At 39.2% G+C, this 16,113-nt stretch overlaps 1 protein-coding gene across 1 annotated transcript in view; it reads right to left on the reverse strand.

The window, feature by feature from the left end:
- Window positions 1-14,212, reverse strand: part of XPR1 (xenotropic and polytropic retrovirus receptor 1) — a 259,285-nt gene extending 245,073 nt beyond the window's left edge. The window contains exon 1 of the mRNA XM_007989307.3: window positions 13,951-14,212. Within this exon, the coding sequence (XP_007987498.2) occupies window positions 13,951-14,019 (69 nt within the window). The 5' untranslated portion in view covers window positions 14,020-14,212. The remainder of the gene's footprint in view (window positions 1-13,950) is intronic.
- Window positions 14,213-16,113: the final 1,901 nt, after the last annotated feature.

Genomic DNA, 16,113 nt, shown 5'->3' on the forward strand with positions numbered 1-16,113 from the left:
GCTTTGTATATGTGGCGACCAGCTATCCAAGAAAGCCATGAAACCTTCAAAACTGCTTCATCACATGGAGACCAAGCACCCTGCATTAAAAGACAAGTTTTTTTCGAAAGAAAACAAAACAAAACAAAACACGAACATGAAGAACAGAAGCAGTTATTGAAAGCCACCACTTCATCAAATGTGTCTGCACTGACAGCATCATTCTTAGTGGCTAACCGCACTGATAAAGCTAAGAAGCCCTTTACTATTGGTGAAGAGTTGATCGTGTCTGCTGCTGAGGACGTTTGTCATGACCTTTAAGGAAAGGCTGCAGTTCAAAAGGTGGCACGTATTCCTCTTTTGGCTTGCACTGTAACTAGACGAATGGATGAAATAGCAGAGGACACTGAGGCACAATTGTTAACATTAATGGGAACCGTGGTATGGAATCCAGGTTGACAAGTCTACCGATGTTGACAATAAGGCAACAATGCCTGTTTTTGTGTTACATGTTTTCAGGAGGATATGCATAAGGATATGTTATGTGCACTTCTGTTGCCAACCAACACCACAACTGCAGAACTATTCAAGTTTTTGAATGATTACATATCAGGAAAACTGAATTGGCCATTTTGTGTTGGTATATGCATGGACAGAGCAGCTGCCATGACTGGACGGCTTTCTGGTTTCACTACTCAGGTCAAAGAGGTCACTTCTGAATGTCAAGTCTATGCACTGTGTCATCCATAGAGAAATGTTGGCTAGCTGAAAAATGTCGCCTGAACAATATTTTGCAAGATGTGACTAAAATTATTAACATTAAAGTACATGTCCTTATCTCACATCTGTTTGCACAGCTCTGTGAGGAGATGGATGCAGAGCACACACATCTTCTCTCAGCGAGAGGGCTTTCTAAAGGTAGATCACTGGTGAGAGTTTCTTGGTTACAAGAGCCGCTCCAGAGATTTCAGAAAAACAGTCACCACTAGCAGCACATTTCTGTGACACAGAATGGGTTGCAAAACTTGTGTGACACATTCAACCTGCTCAACAAACTCAATCTGTCACTTCGGGAGAGATGGACAACTGTGTTCAAGTCTGCAGATAAAGTAGCTGCATTCAAAGCCAAACTGGAATTATGGGGGCGACAAGTGAACACTGAGATTTCTGACATGTTTCAAACATAGCAGAGATTCTGAAAGAGACTCAGCCAGGGCCTTCTTTCTCCCAGCTGGTGCATGATCACCTATCTCAGCTTTCAAAACAGTTTAAGCATTACCTCCCAACCACAAAAGACCCCCAAACTGGGAAAGAATGGATCCGCAACCTATTTGCGAATAAACCAGGTGAATCGGCTTTGTCCATGCTAGAAGAACAACTGCTTGAGATCACAAATGACGGTGGACTTAAAAGTCTGTCTGAGACAACTTCAAATTTCCATATATTCTGGATTCAAGTCAAGGCAGAATATCCTGAGATTGTCACAAAAGCACTGAAAAGCCTGCTTCTATTTCCAACTTCCTATCTTTGTGAAGCAGGTTTTCTGCAGTGACAGCAACCAAAACCAGATTACGGAGTAGACTGAACATAAGCAACACACTTTGTGTGTCACTGTCTCCCCTCAGTCCCAGATGGGACCATCTAGTTGCAGGAAAACAAGCTCTGCCTCCCACTGATTCTACATTATGTTGAGCTGTATAATTATTTCATTATATACTACAATGTAAATATAATAAAAATAAAGTGCACAATAAACGTAATATGCTTGAATCATCCCAAAACCATTCCCTCTCCCCTTCGTATGTGGAAAAGCTGTCTTCCACAAAACCGGTCCCTGGTGCCAAAAAGGTTGCGAACCACTGGCCTACAACATATAGGCCAGGTGTTTTACATACAAAATATCTCAACATCACAACTACTGAGAAAGATATTTCCACTGTTTTACAGATAGAATCTAAGGCTCAGAGAGGTCTTATATCTAATGAACAATGAGACCAAAATTCAAATTAGTCTGTTGGAATCTAACTAAACTCTAAACTTCACATACAATAGATCAGAAGATAGATACAAAGTTAAAAAAACAGTCACAGACCAGTATCAGTAGTATTGACGTTATCTTTAAAAAAAAATAAATAAGTAAGTAAATCAGAAGAGGGAGAGGTCAGCGTTAAAAGTATAGGAAAAGGAAAGTCTCAAAACAATGGCAGCACATACAAGCATAATCCAGGAAGAAGACAACCCTAACCGAGGACCTGACCCATTTAAACATTATGGGACACTGGCCTAACAGCATTAAATAAATGCACCATTAATTCTCTCTTTCTAATTATAGTATATAAACAGCCAGCCACCTTCTAGTTATTATGTATCTCCTTTCACAGCTTGGTGACAGGAAAAACATATTTTAGCCTGGAATGTGAACGTTAGGTACATTTCTCATTGTAAATTAGTAATTTGGCACCCACATGTTTATACATCACTCCCACGTGAGCTTAATATCATTCAATCAATCAGTTATATACTATTGCCCAAGCCCCATCAAACCAGAGTTACGGAAAAGACCAAATTCTGATGAGAACCTGGGCCACACTGAATTCACCACGGTAAAGACATTCTAAGAGGCTTCTTGGCAGCCAGTCAAATGGTGTTCCCAAGCAACACAGTGACCTCAAATGCACCCTCTACTTGAACTCCATCAGTGAAAGTCCTAATATTTCTACCAAATTTCAAATCCACTCTTCTTCTTGAACCCTCTTCCTATCTCAGTAAAACCACAGAGCATCCATAGTGATTAAAAAAATGGAATTTGGAGTAAGGCAGACCTAGGTTCATTATCTTAACTCCACCATTAACTAGCTGTTTGACTTTGGACAATTACTTAAATATAAGACTCTATTTTCATATAAAATGTGCTAAACACCTATGCCAACAGGCCTGTTGTAAGGATCACGAGATAATTCATTCAACAAATATGTGAGTTGCTAAATGTGACAGACACACTGTGCTAGATGATGGACACTGACAACTATCTACTACTCTGCCTGACAAATAGTAGGCATTCAGTGAATGTTATGTTACCACTATTGTATTTCATCAAATCTAGAATGCCACTAATAATAACATACACCATTATTTTATGTGCTTCTAAGAACGGAAAAATATCTGCCAATTAAACTATGGCATAGTATTAATTATAAGACATACCCTGACATACCCTGATTTCAGATGTTAAAATGTGAAAAAACCACATATTAAAATTGATTAAATAAGGTATTAATTCAAGCCTTCATTATCTTTGGCTATGCTGTTTGGTTTTCTTGTCTTTGGTCTTGCACTCTCCAAAGTATCCTCCAAGATCTAGATTACACACCTCACTTTAAACTAACCCCTCTCCCAATCTCTTATTTAAAATCCTTCATGCTTCACACCAGGAAAATGTTTAAACTTCTTAGAATGGTATTGCAGGCCCTTCACCCTTTCATCCCTCCCAGCTCACCTTCTCAACTTCACCTTACCAGCTCTTCAACAGATCTAACTAAACCAGATTGCATTAACTATGTTTGGATACTTCCACTCATCTTTGCCTCTGTTCTCTATTGCTCTAACTGCCTAGACTTCCCCAGGTGCCCTTTCCCCTCTTCACTATGTGTTAAAATCATACTCAATCTCTAGTACCCAGTTCAAACACCACCTCTGTAGATCTTTCCAAGATAAATGTCTTTGCACTCTAGGGCAAAATCAATTGGTCATTCCTCTATAACATAATCACAGCATATACTGTGATTAGGAGACCACCCAAATTAAGAACTCCTCTAAGGCAGGAACTAAGGCTTACCTATTATATTGCCTGACAGCAAAATACCAAGAATTCAGTGTCTGAAATATCTGTGTCATACCTGTGTCTGAATTCTGGTTCGACCACTCCCTAGCTACATGACCTTCGGCAATCTACTTAATCTCAGACTCAGTATCTTCTTATAAAGGGGATAACAAAACCTACCTTAGAAGGTAAGGATTAAATGTAAAATGCCTGGCACACTAGAGCACTCAACAAACATGAGTTGTTATTATCATCATTATTGTTTTACTATTTAAAAAAAAAAAAAAAAAAGACGGGACACTCATGTATACTTAGTAAACTGGTTTCATTCATATCCTTTTCTTCTCTACCCATATATGCTCTGACTTTGGCTTGGCAATTTGGGTTACAAGTGGAGGATATACTCTTCATGTACAGGTAACACATGTAACCTGTGCTAACATTCAAATACAGGTATGTTACAGAGGAACAAGGCCAATCCATTTCTAAACCTTCCTGAGTCTTGCTTTCATTGTTACCTGACCCCTCAAGCCTCCCCATTAATTCCTTGGTCCTATCTCCTCACTCAAGATAGGTTTCCACTTGTGACCATACGTAAATAGGGCAATGCCTAACTTTCTTGTTGTTGGGTAAATAATAACATCATTAATTTACCCAGTTTTTTAATTGGCATTTGCAAGAACTATTTCAGGTTAATGGGATCTAATGGATTAGATACAGATAAATGTATTAATGCAGAGTATCTGAGTAATCATTAGTAAGAACATTTAAATCCCTACTGACTCTTACAAAGAAACTTCATTCTTAAAATTTAAAAGCAATGTTTATATAGCAATGATAAGCCTTAACAAGGTACAGCAGTAAGCAGAAGGCCAATATTCTTACATCAGGCTCTGCCATCAGCTAGTTGTGAGACTCTGACCAGGTATCTTGGCATCTCTGCTCTTTATTTATTCATTTGTAAAACAGAGGGGTTGAGAAGGTCTCTTTCAACTCTAAAAAGGATTAAAAATTAAATTTTCACTAGAAAATTGAAAAGAACCAAAATCAGATATCCACTAAAAACACAAGCAACTCACTTAAGCCATTCAGACATACTTAAGAATACACATGCAAACTTCACCTCAATTTTAAAAATGAATATACAGACACAGTCTATAACTGAGATGAATACAAGTTACAAGAGAACTAATTTACCTCACAGCCACATAATTGTTCTCACCTGGTTTTCTTAATCTATACAAAAAGGTTAAGTGGGATTTATTAAGATAAGAAAAATATTAGCAAAAAATCAACAAAGCCATTTTCCATGAAAACCTAAACTAGACCAATCTGGAGAACAAGCTTTGAGTCTTATTTTCCCAGTCAAAACTAATATTAGTCAATCATTATTTAGTATTGTTGAGCTCTGCAGAAGAAATAATTCTAATAGGAAATTTATTGCTCTTACTATGTGCCAGGCATTGTTCTAAACACTTTTCATATTTTTAACTCATTTAATCCTCACAATAATCCCATAAGTACTATTATTATCCCTGTTTTACAGATGAGGAAACTGAAGCACAAAAAGGTTAACTGACTTGCCTGAAGTCACTCAACTAGTCAGGTGGTGGAGCTGGAATATAAACGTAGGCAGACTGGCTTCAGAGTTTTTCCTCTCTATGTGTTATTAATATACTAGCATATTAAATAAAATAATGAGCAATAAAATGAATCAGGGTGATTGTGTTAACTCAGCTACGAACCAAACCATATAACCTGAATCATTTAACCTCTTTTCCCATTTGGGTAAAAAAGGAAGTTGAGCTAAATTTTAAAGTTCCTTGCAAGTCTAACATTCCATGATTTATGATCCAGAAGCCAAACACTAAAACTGTGGCATAGCAAACAGCTGTCCACTTTTGTCCTCCTCTTTTTACCCTTATCACCTTATCTCCTTACCTTTTTCTTCTGATTCATCTTCCTAAGTTCCTTTATTTACCAGCTGGCTGTCCAGTAATAGTTACACTGATAACCTTGAGGGAAATATAATTTAACAGAGGTGAACACTATCTCACAGATCACACTCTACTATCTCCAAACTATGCAGACTAAGACCTGGGACTAAAAATAGACCAGCCATTACTTCACTGGGCTGTAGAAAGGTCAGTGGTGCCTGAGAACAGGTCAGACCAGACCTAAATGTATGTATGTATAAGTGGATGGATTTATTCATTTTTCATAAAACAGTAGGATATAGGAACGAAGAGCATGGGCTCTTACAATCTCCACAGTTAGCTATCCACAATTACTATCGACATAATCAGTTACCTAATGGCTCCAAGATTCAGTCTCCCCCATCTAGAAACAGAGCCAACAACCTACGCTGTAAGAGGTGTTTTTACAGAGCTTACCACGGCGCCTGATACAATAAGCACTCAAAAAATAACAGCTGCTGTTATTGCCACTACTACCATCATTGTTGTTATTTACAATTTCCATATAAAAGCAAAAGCTCCACAGTCTGATTTGATTTGATTTCAAATTCTGGTTCTATTTACTTACTAAGCATATAGCCTTAAGCAAATTACTGATCTCTCTAAGCCTGGGTTTCCTCATCAGTAAAATGGAGATAATATATCATCTATCTTACAAAACTGTTGTGAACATTGAGATAACATATGTAAAACAGTTGACACCTGGTTCCTAACTGCTCAATAAATGTTAATTCCTTTCTCCTTAATGACAAGCTTACCACACTTCTGCTAATTCAATTTAAAGAAAGGAAAGTAGAATTATGAGATCCAAGGAAGCCAACTTTCTTTTCTCTATTGTCCTGGCTGTGGGGCAGATACCAGACACTCCTCAACCACGGGACTCCTTTATCCTCTTCCATGTTTGATAAGACTAGAGAACCTTTTTTTCAGGCTATCTTCAAACTTCTAATACAGCATATGTATCAATGTACACTGGAATCCTCAATAACTGGTAAGAGTTTCAAGTGGTCCTGAGACCAAAAAGTTTGAGAACCACTACTCTAAGGTACCAAAAAAGCCCACAAAGCACATGGATTACTCTATGAATTACAACTTTACCAAATTTAGCCTAAATAAGTAACTCACACAAAAATAACCTAAAAACTTCCCACTTTATGATTAAATTTCAGTCCTTCAATCTTCAAAAAAATCACTTGTTCACTAGTTATTTATGAACAGTCAATGATAGAACTGGATTTTAGGATTTATATCTGATTTCTAGTCCGAGGTCTTTCTAATACAGCAGGTCATCCTCAATTAATAAGAGATGACTATGTTTTCTTAATCAATATATTAAGCCTCTTGTTATAGAGATTATGAAAATGTTATGTTTACAGTAGATTAATTATATTTTCCTTTGACTCCCTAGCAAACAACCAATTTTTAAAGGGTTTTAGTTTTTTGTGTGTTTTTTTTTTCCAGACAGTGTCTCACTCTGTCACCCACGTTGGAGAGCAGTGGTGCTATCTCAGCTCACTGCAACCTCCGCCTCCTGGGTTCAAGCAAGTTTTGTGCCTCAGCCTCCCAAGTAGCAGGCACATGCCACTACACTCAGCTAATTTTTGTATTTTTAGTAGAAATGGGGTTTCACCATGTTGGCCAGGCTGGTCTTGAACTCCTGATCTCAGGCGATCTGCCAGCCTTGGCCTCCCAAAGTACTGGGATTACAGGTGTGAGTCACCATGCTCAGCCCAATTTTTAAAAGATTTTCTGATCAGTCTCTATACATACCACACTTGCTTGGTGATGGGAAGAAATAGGTGACTAAATATCAGTCTGAGTAAACAACTAAGACTTTAAAGATATATAACTTAAGTTACAAAAGTAATCCAAATTTATACAAAAGTATAAAGTAATACAAGACTTATTTGTATTACAAAAGTAATACAAATTTATACAAAAGTAATTTGTAACCATGTTACAAATTTATAACCATGTTTCAAGTCCTCAATCTTCAGTCTTCCCTTTCTATACCATTTTTTAATTTTAAAAATACTATGTTGACTGAAATACAAAACCAAACACACACATACACACAAATTTGGTGTGTGTGTGTTTTGGTTTTTTCCTGCTATTTTTAAGGTACTGAAAGCTAGCATTTAATGACAAATCAGCCTATAGCAAAGGAAGACTTCTATAAACTTGTGGAATGAACGAATGATTTGTAAGGTATTTGTTCATGAGCTTTCTCTGCTGGCTTCTTTTAGCATTTACTAGAAAAGGAAAGACCTGAAAAGGCAAATATGCTGGGCAGGAATCCTGCTGAATTCTGACACTCTCTCATTCCCAAAGGCCACCTCAATACCAGGCAACCCACAAACCAGCTGTGGTTAATCTGTACAAGTTGGGCAAAGTTTCCAAACTTTTATTAGGTCAAATCCCTATTTTAAAAAAGCTTTATGTATCTCCAATATATGCATATTTATGTATTAATTATACCCATCTATACCTATGTACCAATGTAAAACTGTTCAAAATAGAAGTTTTAAAAAGATGACAAAAGGATGAAATAATTTCTACCTTTCATTTATGAATAGTACAAAAATATTTTTGATCTAAGAAATCATCAATAACAATGCCTTCAGAACAAAACTGAAAAGTTTCACTTTTTTTTAATCTTCATTAAAAAAACAAAAAAGTTTTTTAAATAAATAAAATCTTCATTTAACATTTTATGATACAGTATTTCAAAAGTCTGGTTCAAAGTTCAGGATTAATTTGATTTTGAAACTTAATTATAATGGCTATAAACTGAAAAAACAGACCTCATGAATGCATAATATATATACTTACAGTCAAGTTCATTGTGACTGACAGTAGATGTAAAACCTTACTTCAAAGAGTTAGCTTAGGCCAGGAGTGGTGGCTCATGCCTGTAATCTCAGCACTTTGGGAGGCTGAGGTGGGCGGATCATTTGAGAATAGGAGTTCGAGACCAGCCTGGCCAGCGTGGTGAAGCTCTGTCTCTACTAAAAATACAAAAATTAGCTGGGTGTAGGGGTGCGCGCCTATAATCTCAGCTACCTGGGAAGCTGAGGCACAAGAATGGCTTGAACCTGGGAGACGGAGGTTGCAGTGAGCTGAGATCAGGCCACTGCACTCCAGCCTGAGTGACAGAGCAAGACTCTGTCTCCGGAAAAAAAAAAAAAAAAAAAAAAAAAGCATTAATTTAACAATTTTTAAATTTTTGGCAAACTTCTTGTCAAGTTTACTAAAGTGTCATTGTTTTTATCTGTAATTTGGCTGCCAAAAAGCTAGTACTAGAAGGAGAAACCTCAGCTCTGTTGTCATTTTCTTGTTGTTCACTTGTGCTTGCATTATTGGTATTACTGTTACGGAATCTTTACAGGAGTCTTTTTAAGACATGTCCTTACTTTTCTTTTCTTTCCTTTTTTTTTGAGACAAAGTCTCACTCGGTTGCCAGGTTGGAATGCAGTGGCACAATCTCAGCTCACTGCAACCTCTGCCTCCCCAGTGCAAGTAATTCTCCTGCCTCAGCCTCCCGAGTAGCTGGGACTACAGGCGTGCACCACCACACCCAGCTAATTTTTGAATTTTTAGTAGAGACGGGGTTTCACCATGTTGGCCAGAATGGTCTCGATTTCTTGACCTCAAGTGATCTGCCTGCCTTGGCCTCCCAAAGTGCTGGGATTACAGGCGTGAGCTACTGTGTCTGGCCCCCTTACTTTTCTAATACTGTCTTCTCTTACTCCATGGGAGTTTTGGGCACACTCCTTTGAGGCCTACAACTCAAACATACCTGAAATCCCTAACCAGCACACTCAATCATTCTCTTAAATGCTTCCCAGATTAGGATTGAATTTGAAGCTAGGACTAAATTTCCATGGTCACCCCAGGTCAAATAAGATTCTCAGGTTCTTATGATCTGGGCCTTCACCCAAAAGCTGATCCAAAACCAACCTTCAGGATAAACAGACAAGTATAATCTTTTCAGGATACTCATGCTAACACACTTAAAGATGATAAAAAATAGTTATAGCTTCCTGTCTTTACAACATTCATTCCACTCAAGAAACATTTGTAAATGCCAACCAACTCATTGACGCAATCATTTACAAGTGTTATCTTAAATACACTACACTATACTTTCATTTACAAAAGTGTCTGAAAGAAAAAGTGTGGTTTGTGCCCCATCGGGTGGCCAAACTGGAAATTTCAAACAAGTTGCAGCAAGGCAAGTTAACTCTACCTAACCAACATAATACCTTTGGGAAACTGAAGCCTGTAACACAAGTGTTCCCATGGGAGAGTTCTATAAATGAAAATTGTAATAATGTCTCCTTATACTTGAATATAAGGGAAGTGTAGTTCACGCAGAACCTCTCCTTTCCAAAATCCTGCAATAAAAAATGAACTCATCATCATCCCTTTTTAAGTTAAATATGAGAGTTTCACTGGGTTAACATCTTATTCACAGATCAAAATATCAAAAATTTTTGAAAGGATATTATTAATTTTAAAGGATGCTATTAATAGTCCTGTTAAGTTCTGTCCTCTTCATACATCAAACATAATTAAACCATTAAAAAACACAGAATTTTAGAGCTGGATGAGTCCTTAAATAATATGGGGTTGTGAGCTTAGAAATCAAGTCCAATTCTCTAACATTAAAGAAACTTAAGATGTGTCTTAGCTGAAAGAACAAATGATTTCATCAGGATCACACAGTGTGACCTGACTCTCAATGCTTACACATGCTCAAGAGACATACACATATTCCTAAACAAGTGGCTCAACCCCTCTGAACCTTAGTTTCCTTGCCTGGAAAAACAAGGTAGATAATCTTTAAATTCCCTTTAGCTCCAAAATCCTGTAATTTAGAAACCTTGTTATTTTATTACAAAACAAAGGGTACACTGAAAAGAATCATTCATGGATCCCGAGAAACCAAAGAAACACAAGGCCCTAGGGAAAGTCAGCAGCCTAAGGAACCAAATACATTTGCGTCTTCTGCTAATATTCTGCAAAATATTAACATGGTCATATTAGTGTATTTGGTTGAAACCAGGCTCAGTTAATTTTGATAAATCAATTGCAGAGATTTAAAATATATAGTCACTAATTCTAAATTTTAAAAAAGCTCTTACAAAGATTTACCAGTGTTCTATTTTATATGCCAAGATTTATACTCAAACAGATTACTGGAAACAGGAATAGTCTCAGCTTGTTTGTGTTTATTCTTTGGAAAAACTACTTACAAATGGATCGAATAGATTTTCTTTATATGGCTTCTCCATGTTGGTCTATTATTTTATGCTTTATTATTCTGCCTATGAAGACTGAATCTACGAACACCACAACTTACTTTTCAATTAAAAAATATAATAATTTTCAGGATATTGATGGGTTATTACCATTAACAATTTTATCAATTCAAGGAATAAAAACCATTAAAAGTTAAATCAAAAACATGACCTAGAATGAACCTTGAAAAGCTCTGGCCCTATATACTTACTTTATGGAAGAAGAACGAGCCCGGGAAAGGCAAAAAAGATTGTCCCCAGGTCTCATGGCTAACATATACAAACACTAGTATTTATTGTATTACCATATATACATATTATGTATAATTAAATATGATTATAGATGTAAAACACAATTTTCAGATTCTAATTCTCTGTTTATTTCAAGTAATATTTAATATAGCAAAATGACATAAAAACCAAAGAAGCTGAACAGTTCATATTGATTCACAACACTAGAAAGCACCCTAGGCTAGAAACCAAAGGTAAAATACCAAAATTTCACCATCAGTGCTTGAAAAACAAACCCCAGCATCTGTTCTACTGATAGTGTTTTAAGAGCATCATCCTCATATGAGAAACTACAGTTTAATTCACTGTGAAAAGGTCCTTTTTCCTCTAGCGAATTTTTATGGATGTCCTTTTTCCCCAAACTTTTAAACTGTTAAAATTCCTGAACTCTAAAGACTCTCATTTACATCTCTCTATTACTTTTAAAGGAATAGCACCAACTCTTCGGAAACAACATACAAAACGGAGATTCCAACCCTATAAAATATTCGTTGATTTCAACTTACAAAGAAAAGTGTGCCTTATTTAATTTTGCCTACCAAACGATGAGTTTATCTAGGACAGGAGCCATATAGTAGGAACTCTGCAGAATCAAATTTCAATTATCCGGAATAAATGAACTTTTCAAAACATAATTTATAACTGGCCTGAGAAAAATAATGCAGACACAACATAATCTCAGGAACTTTGCCCCTCTGTGACCAACCTACAGTAAACATTTAGGAACAGTATCCAAGTGAACTATGTGAACGAGGAGCCCAAGAATCACTGTGGTTCCTCCAGCCACAAAAGTGACATTACAAATTAAGAGGGTTGCATTTTCAAACTAAATCGTATGCTTCTCCTTCCAGCTTCAGATATTGCAAATTCTATGAAATAGTTAAGTGTTGAAATACCTAAAACGAATCATGGCATACATCCAGCCAATATCTTCAGCCCAAAGCATTCCATGCTATATAACAAATATAAGATGTGCTTCAGCATGCTCCTGTCCTGTGCCTCTATGAAGAACTGGCAGTGGTGCTGAAAATTACTACTAGAAAGATGAAAGACCAATACCCTTCTTTCAATAAAAACCATCACTTGGACTCTAGCCAAGGTTTTAAAACTGAATGTTATTAGAAACAATAAATCAACTCTGCGGGCTGAAATGGTAGTCCCTTATTTCATTCATTCTTACAAAGCATGGGCACAAAACACTGTAAGAAATTCAGTGACAATAAAGCATTAATAATTCCAGGCCTTTCACTTCTAGCAATAATCAAATACTCTAGGTTGCAAGTGAATTTATTTCACAATATTCAAGATTCTGTTTAACCTACCTGCATCTCTTTCTCTGTCTTCTTCAATTACTACAATGGCTATATGAATAAATACACTCACTACTATTGCCCAAACATCCTATCACTAAGCTCATATAAAAAATCAAATGGAGAACTAAAATAGTTTAATTCATAAAATCTAGCTAGGTTATGTGTGTTCATACTGATTTTTATATTCTTTGTTCCTGCACACAAAATAGATGTGAATTCCTGGAGGTTACAGATAAGTCGGTCTTTCTCTATCCAGCTACTGAGAATTGCCAGCTACTGAGAATAACCTACTGCAATGCTTAAAGCCTCTTAGGTATCTTGTCTTCTGAACATATAAATGGGTTCATTATCTTTATTTTTCCCTGTATTAAGGTAAGATTCCTTATTATCTAACCTTCCAGGAGTGTTAGCACAGAAATTGGGAGGGAATGGGGAGCACGATTCCCGTAATACACAGGTAAGGTATATTGTTTACAATATACTAATTATCTCCCCAGCTAGCAAAAACTTAGCAGAAAATATAAAAATGTAAATAATTCTCTTCACTCCTTCCTCTTCCCTCCATTCCAAAACAAGAGGCAAAAACAAAGATTTTACTACTCTGTAGACTTCATGCAATCAGTAAAGAGTCTTATTATCAAAGCAGAATAGTTGATTACAACGTGTTTACAAAAACTATAACCACTGCCTATGTGATACACACTTAAGTCAAGTTTCAACCCCGTTACAAAGCCTTTGTCAACAGTGGGCAAGAGGGAAAAAGCCGAAGGGCTCTTTGGAATGAAGGAAATCACTGGAGGGGTTTCTCTTGGAAGAGAAGGATTCCTTGGTGAGAGGTGGAGAGAAACAAGACCTAACCTTGGCGAGGGGGCGCTCGCCCAGGGTGAGGACAAGAGGTCAGGGCGAGTGGGGAGAAGGGGATTAGCGCGGAACCGGTGCGACCCGGGGCTGCCCTCGCACCGTGACTCCCCCACCTGCAGCTCACCCTCCCACCGTTCCCCGGCCCCAGCCCGGGGAGCGCCTTTCCTCCCGGCCCTCCGCCTGCATATCCGTTACCCCGGCGGCAGCGGGGCTGCGGGGGAGGGGAAGGACAGCGGATCCGGGAGGCGGCCGGCCGCGGCAGGGATGCCGCAGTGGCTCCCCGCGGCAGCGGGTCAAAGTCTGCCCGGGCACAGGGAGGCAGCCGAAGCGGAAGGCGGCGGTGGACGTCAGGACTGGTGAGATGGTGGCCCCTCCGAGCCCTCCCACACCCCAGCCGCTGCCGGTACCTCATACTGGATGTATTGCTTCCTCCACTCGGGAGTGATGTGCGCGGAGAGGTGCTCGGCGAACTTCATCCTGCCGTTTCCCCCTCACTCCCACTCGGGTCCAGCAGCTACAGGCGGCGGCGGCGGCGGCGGCAACAGCGACTCCGACTCCTCCCCACATGGGCCCCGGCGCGGCGCGGCGCTGCGCTTCTCTCCTCCTCCGCCGCCGCCGAGGTCTCTTCAGAGCCGCCCGCCCGCCATCTTCCTCCTCCTCTCCATAGCCCCGCCCCTCCCCGCCCTCTAGACGTCATCGCCATGGTAACCGCCTACACCGCCCTGACGAAGGGGGTGCTGTAAGGGGTGGGGCTTAGATACGTTTCTTAAGACTCCGCCCCTTGTGGGCTGTACGTGCTGGAGGCACCTCCCCGGACCTCTTCAGTCTGGCTCCTGTTGGCCTACAGCTGCTCTCTACCGCCAGTCTGGGAAGCAGCAGTGTTGTTATTGCAATTAATATTAATACTGTAGCAACAATAATCCACACAAGACGTTTATATTTACAAAGAACTGTGCAAATATTTTTCCATTTTGATATTTATTCTTCATAAAACCCTTAAGAAATGGATCAGCACTAATCCAAACTAAGAAGCTGAAACAGATAGTTCAGAACTAAATGTATTTAAAGGAACAGTATTTTACATACTCTAGGTGCTCAATAAATGCTCACTGAATTTAATTAAAGACATCCATGACAAAAAGTGTTTGCTATTTCTGAATTTCAATGTAGTTGTCTAGTCCCGGGACTATCAGAAAGGCCAATAAAAACACCAAGTGCGGGTACCAACTGCACTTGTAAAACTGAGCTTCCTGGGGTTGGGGGTGAGGGTTGGCAGGGAAACCAATGTTGAGAGGAAAGAGAACCCCCTAGAAGTACAGCTGTAAGCCCACCCCAGTAAAACCAGAAACAGGCCCAGCATCCAGGCTGAGCTGTCCCTGGGGAACTTGGGCAGCGATCACTCACAGAGCTCTGTACTACGTTAAATGTGGGAGTGACAGTCTTGGAAGTCCTGATTCAAGACAGAAATCCAGGTCCTGCCCTGGGTGGAAGAGACCTAATAATAATTTATTGAGCACTCACTGTTCCTGTACCAAGTACCATTCTAAACCTCTTACATGACTTTGTCCCTTAGTTCTAACAGTTTTTTGGGTTTTTTTTTAGTCTCGTTTTGTTGCCCAGGCTGGAGTGCAGTCACACTATCATGGCTCACTGCAGCCTTGACCTCACAAACTTAAGCAATCCTCCCACCTCAGCCCCCTGAGTAGCTGGGAATACAGGTGCATGCCACCATGCCCAACTAATTTTTTTGTTTAGTTTTGGGAGAGATGAGGTTCTTGCTATGTTGCCCGGCTGGTCTTGAGCTCCTGAGCTAAAACAGTCCTCCCACCCAGGCCTCCTAAAGTGCTGGAATTACAGGCATGAGCCACCTTGCTCAGCCTAACCCTCACAATTTCGATGAGACTTCAAGACTTCGTAAGGAACTACTATGCCTGGAGCAGTATTCTGAGATACCATTCTCTGCTGTCTTTTTTTTTTCTCCATGTACTTTCCCCCTTTCCCTTCCCCTTTATTCATGCCAGTAGGGATTCTGCAATCACTTCCCAGGAGAGGGATGACACAAGATGGAAAATAGGCATAGACTATGAGTCTTTCTGGCTTTTTCTGTATAAAAGCCTTAACCTCTGGTAAAAAGGTAATCAAGGTCAAAAAAATAAAGGAATAAGAGTGAGGACTCCTCTCACCTCAGACCTCCCTCTGCTCACCATCAAGATTCCCCTCTGCTGGAGGTAAACCTTGCCAGGAGAAAGAAACCAGCAAAAAAGAATGTCTGTACTACCAGGAAGAAGGCGAGACCACAGAAAGGAAATGGCTGTATGTTGCGCCTGGGAAAAGGGAACCAGGGACAGCTACAAAAGAGATTCCTGCCTTTAGCCAGTCATGGACTAGAATGGGAAATTCTTAGTAGCAACCCTGGTGGACCATGGCACACTGCTCCCAGCAGCACCATACCTCCATGCCTTAATTGTGCACAAAATTCTGGAACCATGGCCCAACCCAAGAAAGTAAGGAAACCCTCAAAACTCACTCTAAAATTCTTGATTTTTCTCATGCCTGATCCAGAGCCCTGC

This window comes from Chlorocebus sabaeus, chromosome 25, assembly GCF_047675955.1.
Source record: "Chlorocebus sabaeus isolate Y175 chromosome 25, mChlSab1.0.hap1, whole genome shotgun sequence".
Taxonomy (NCBI): Eukaryota; Metazoa; Chordata; class Mammalia; order Primates; family Cercopithecidae; genus Chlorocebus; species Chlorocebus sabaeus.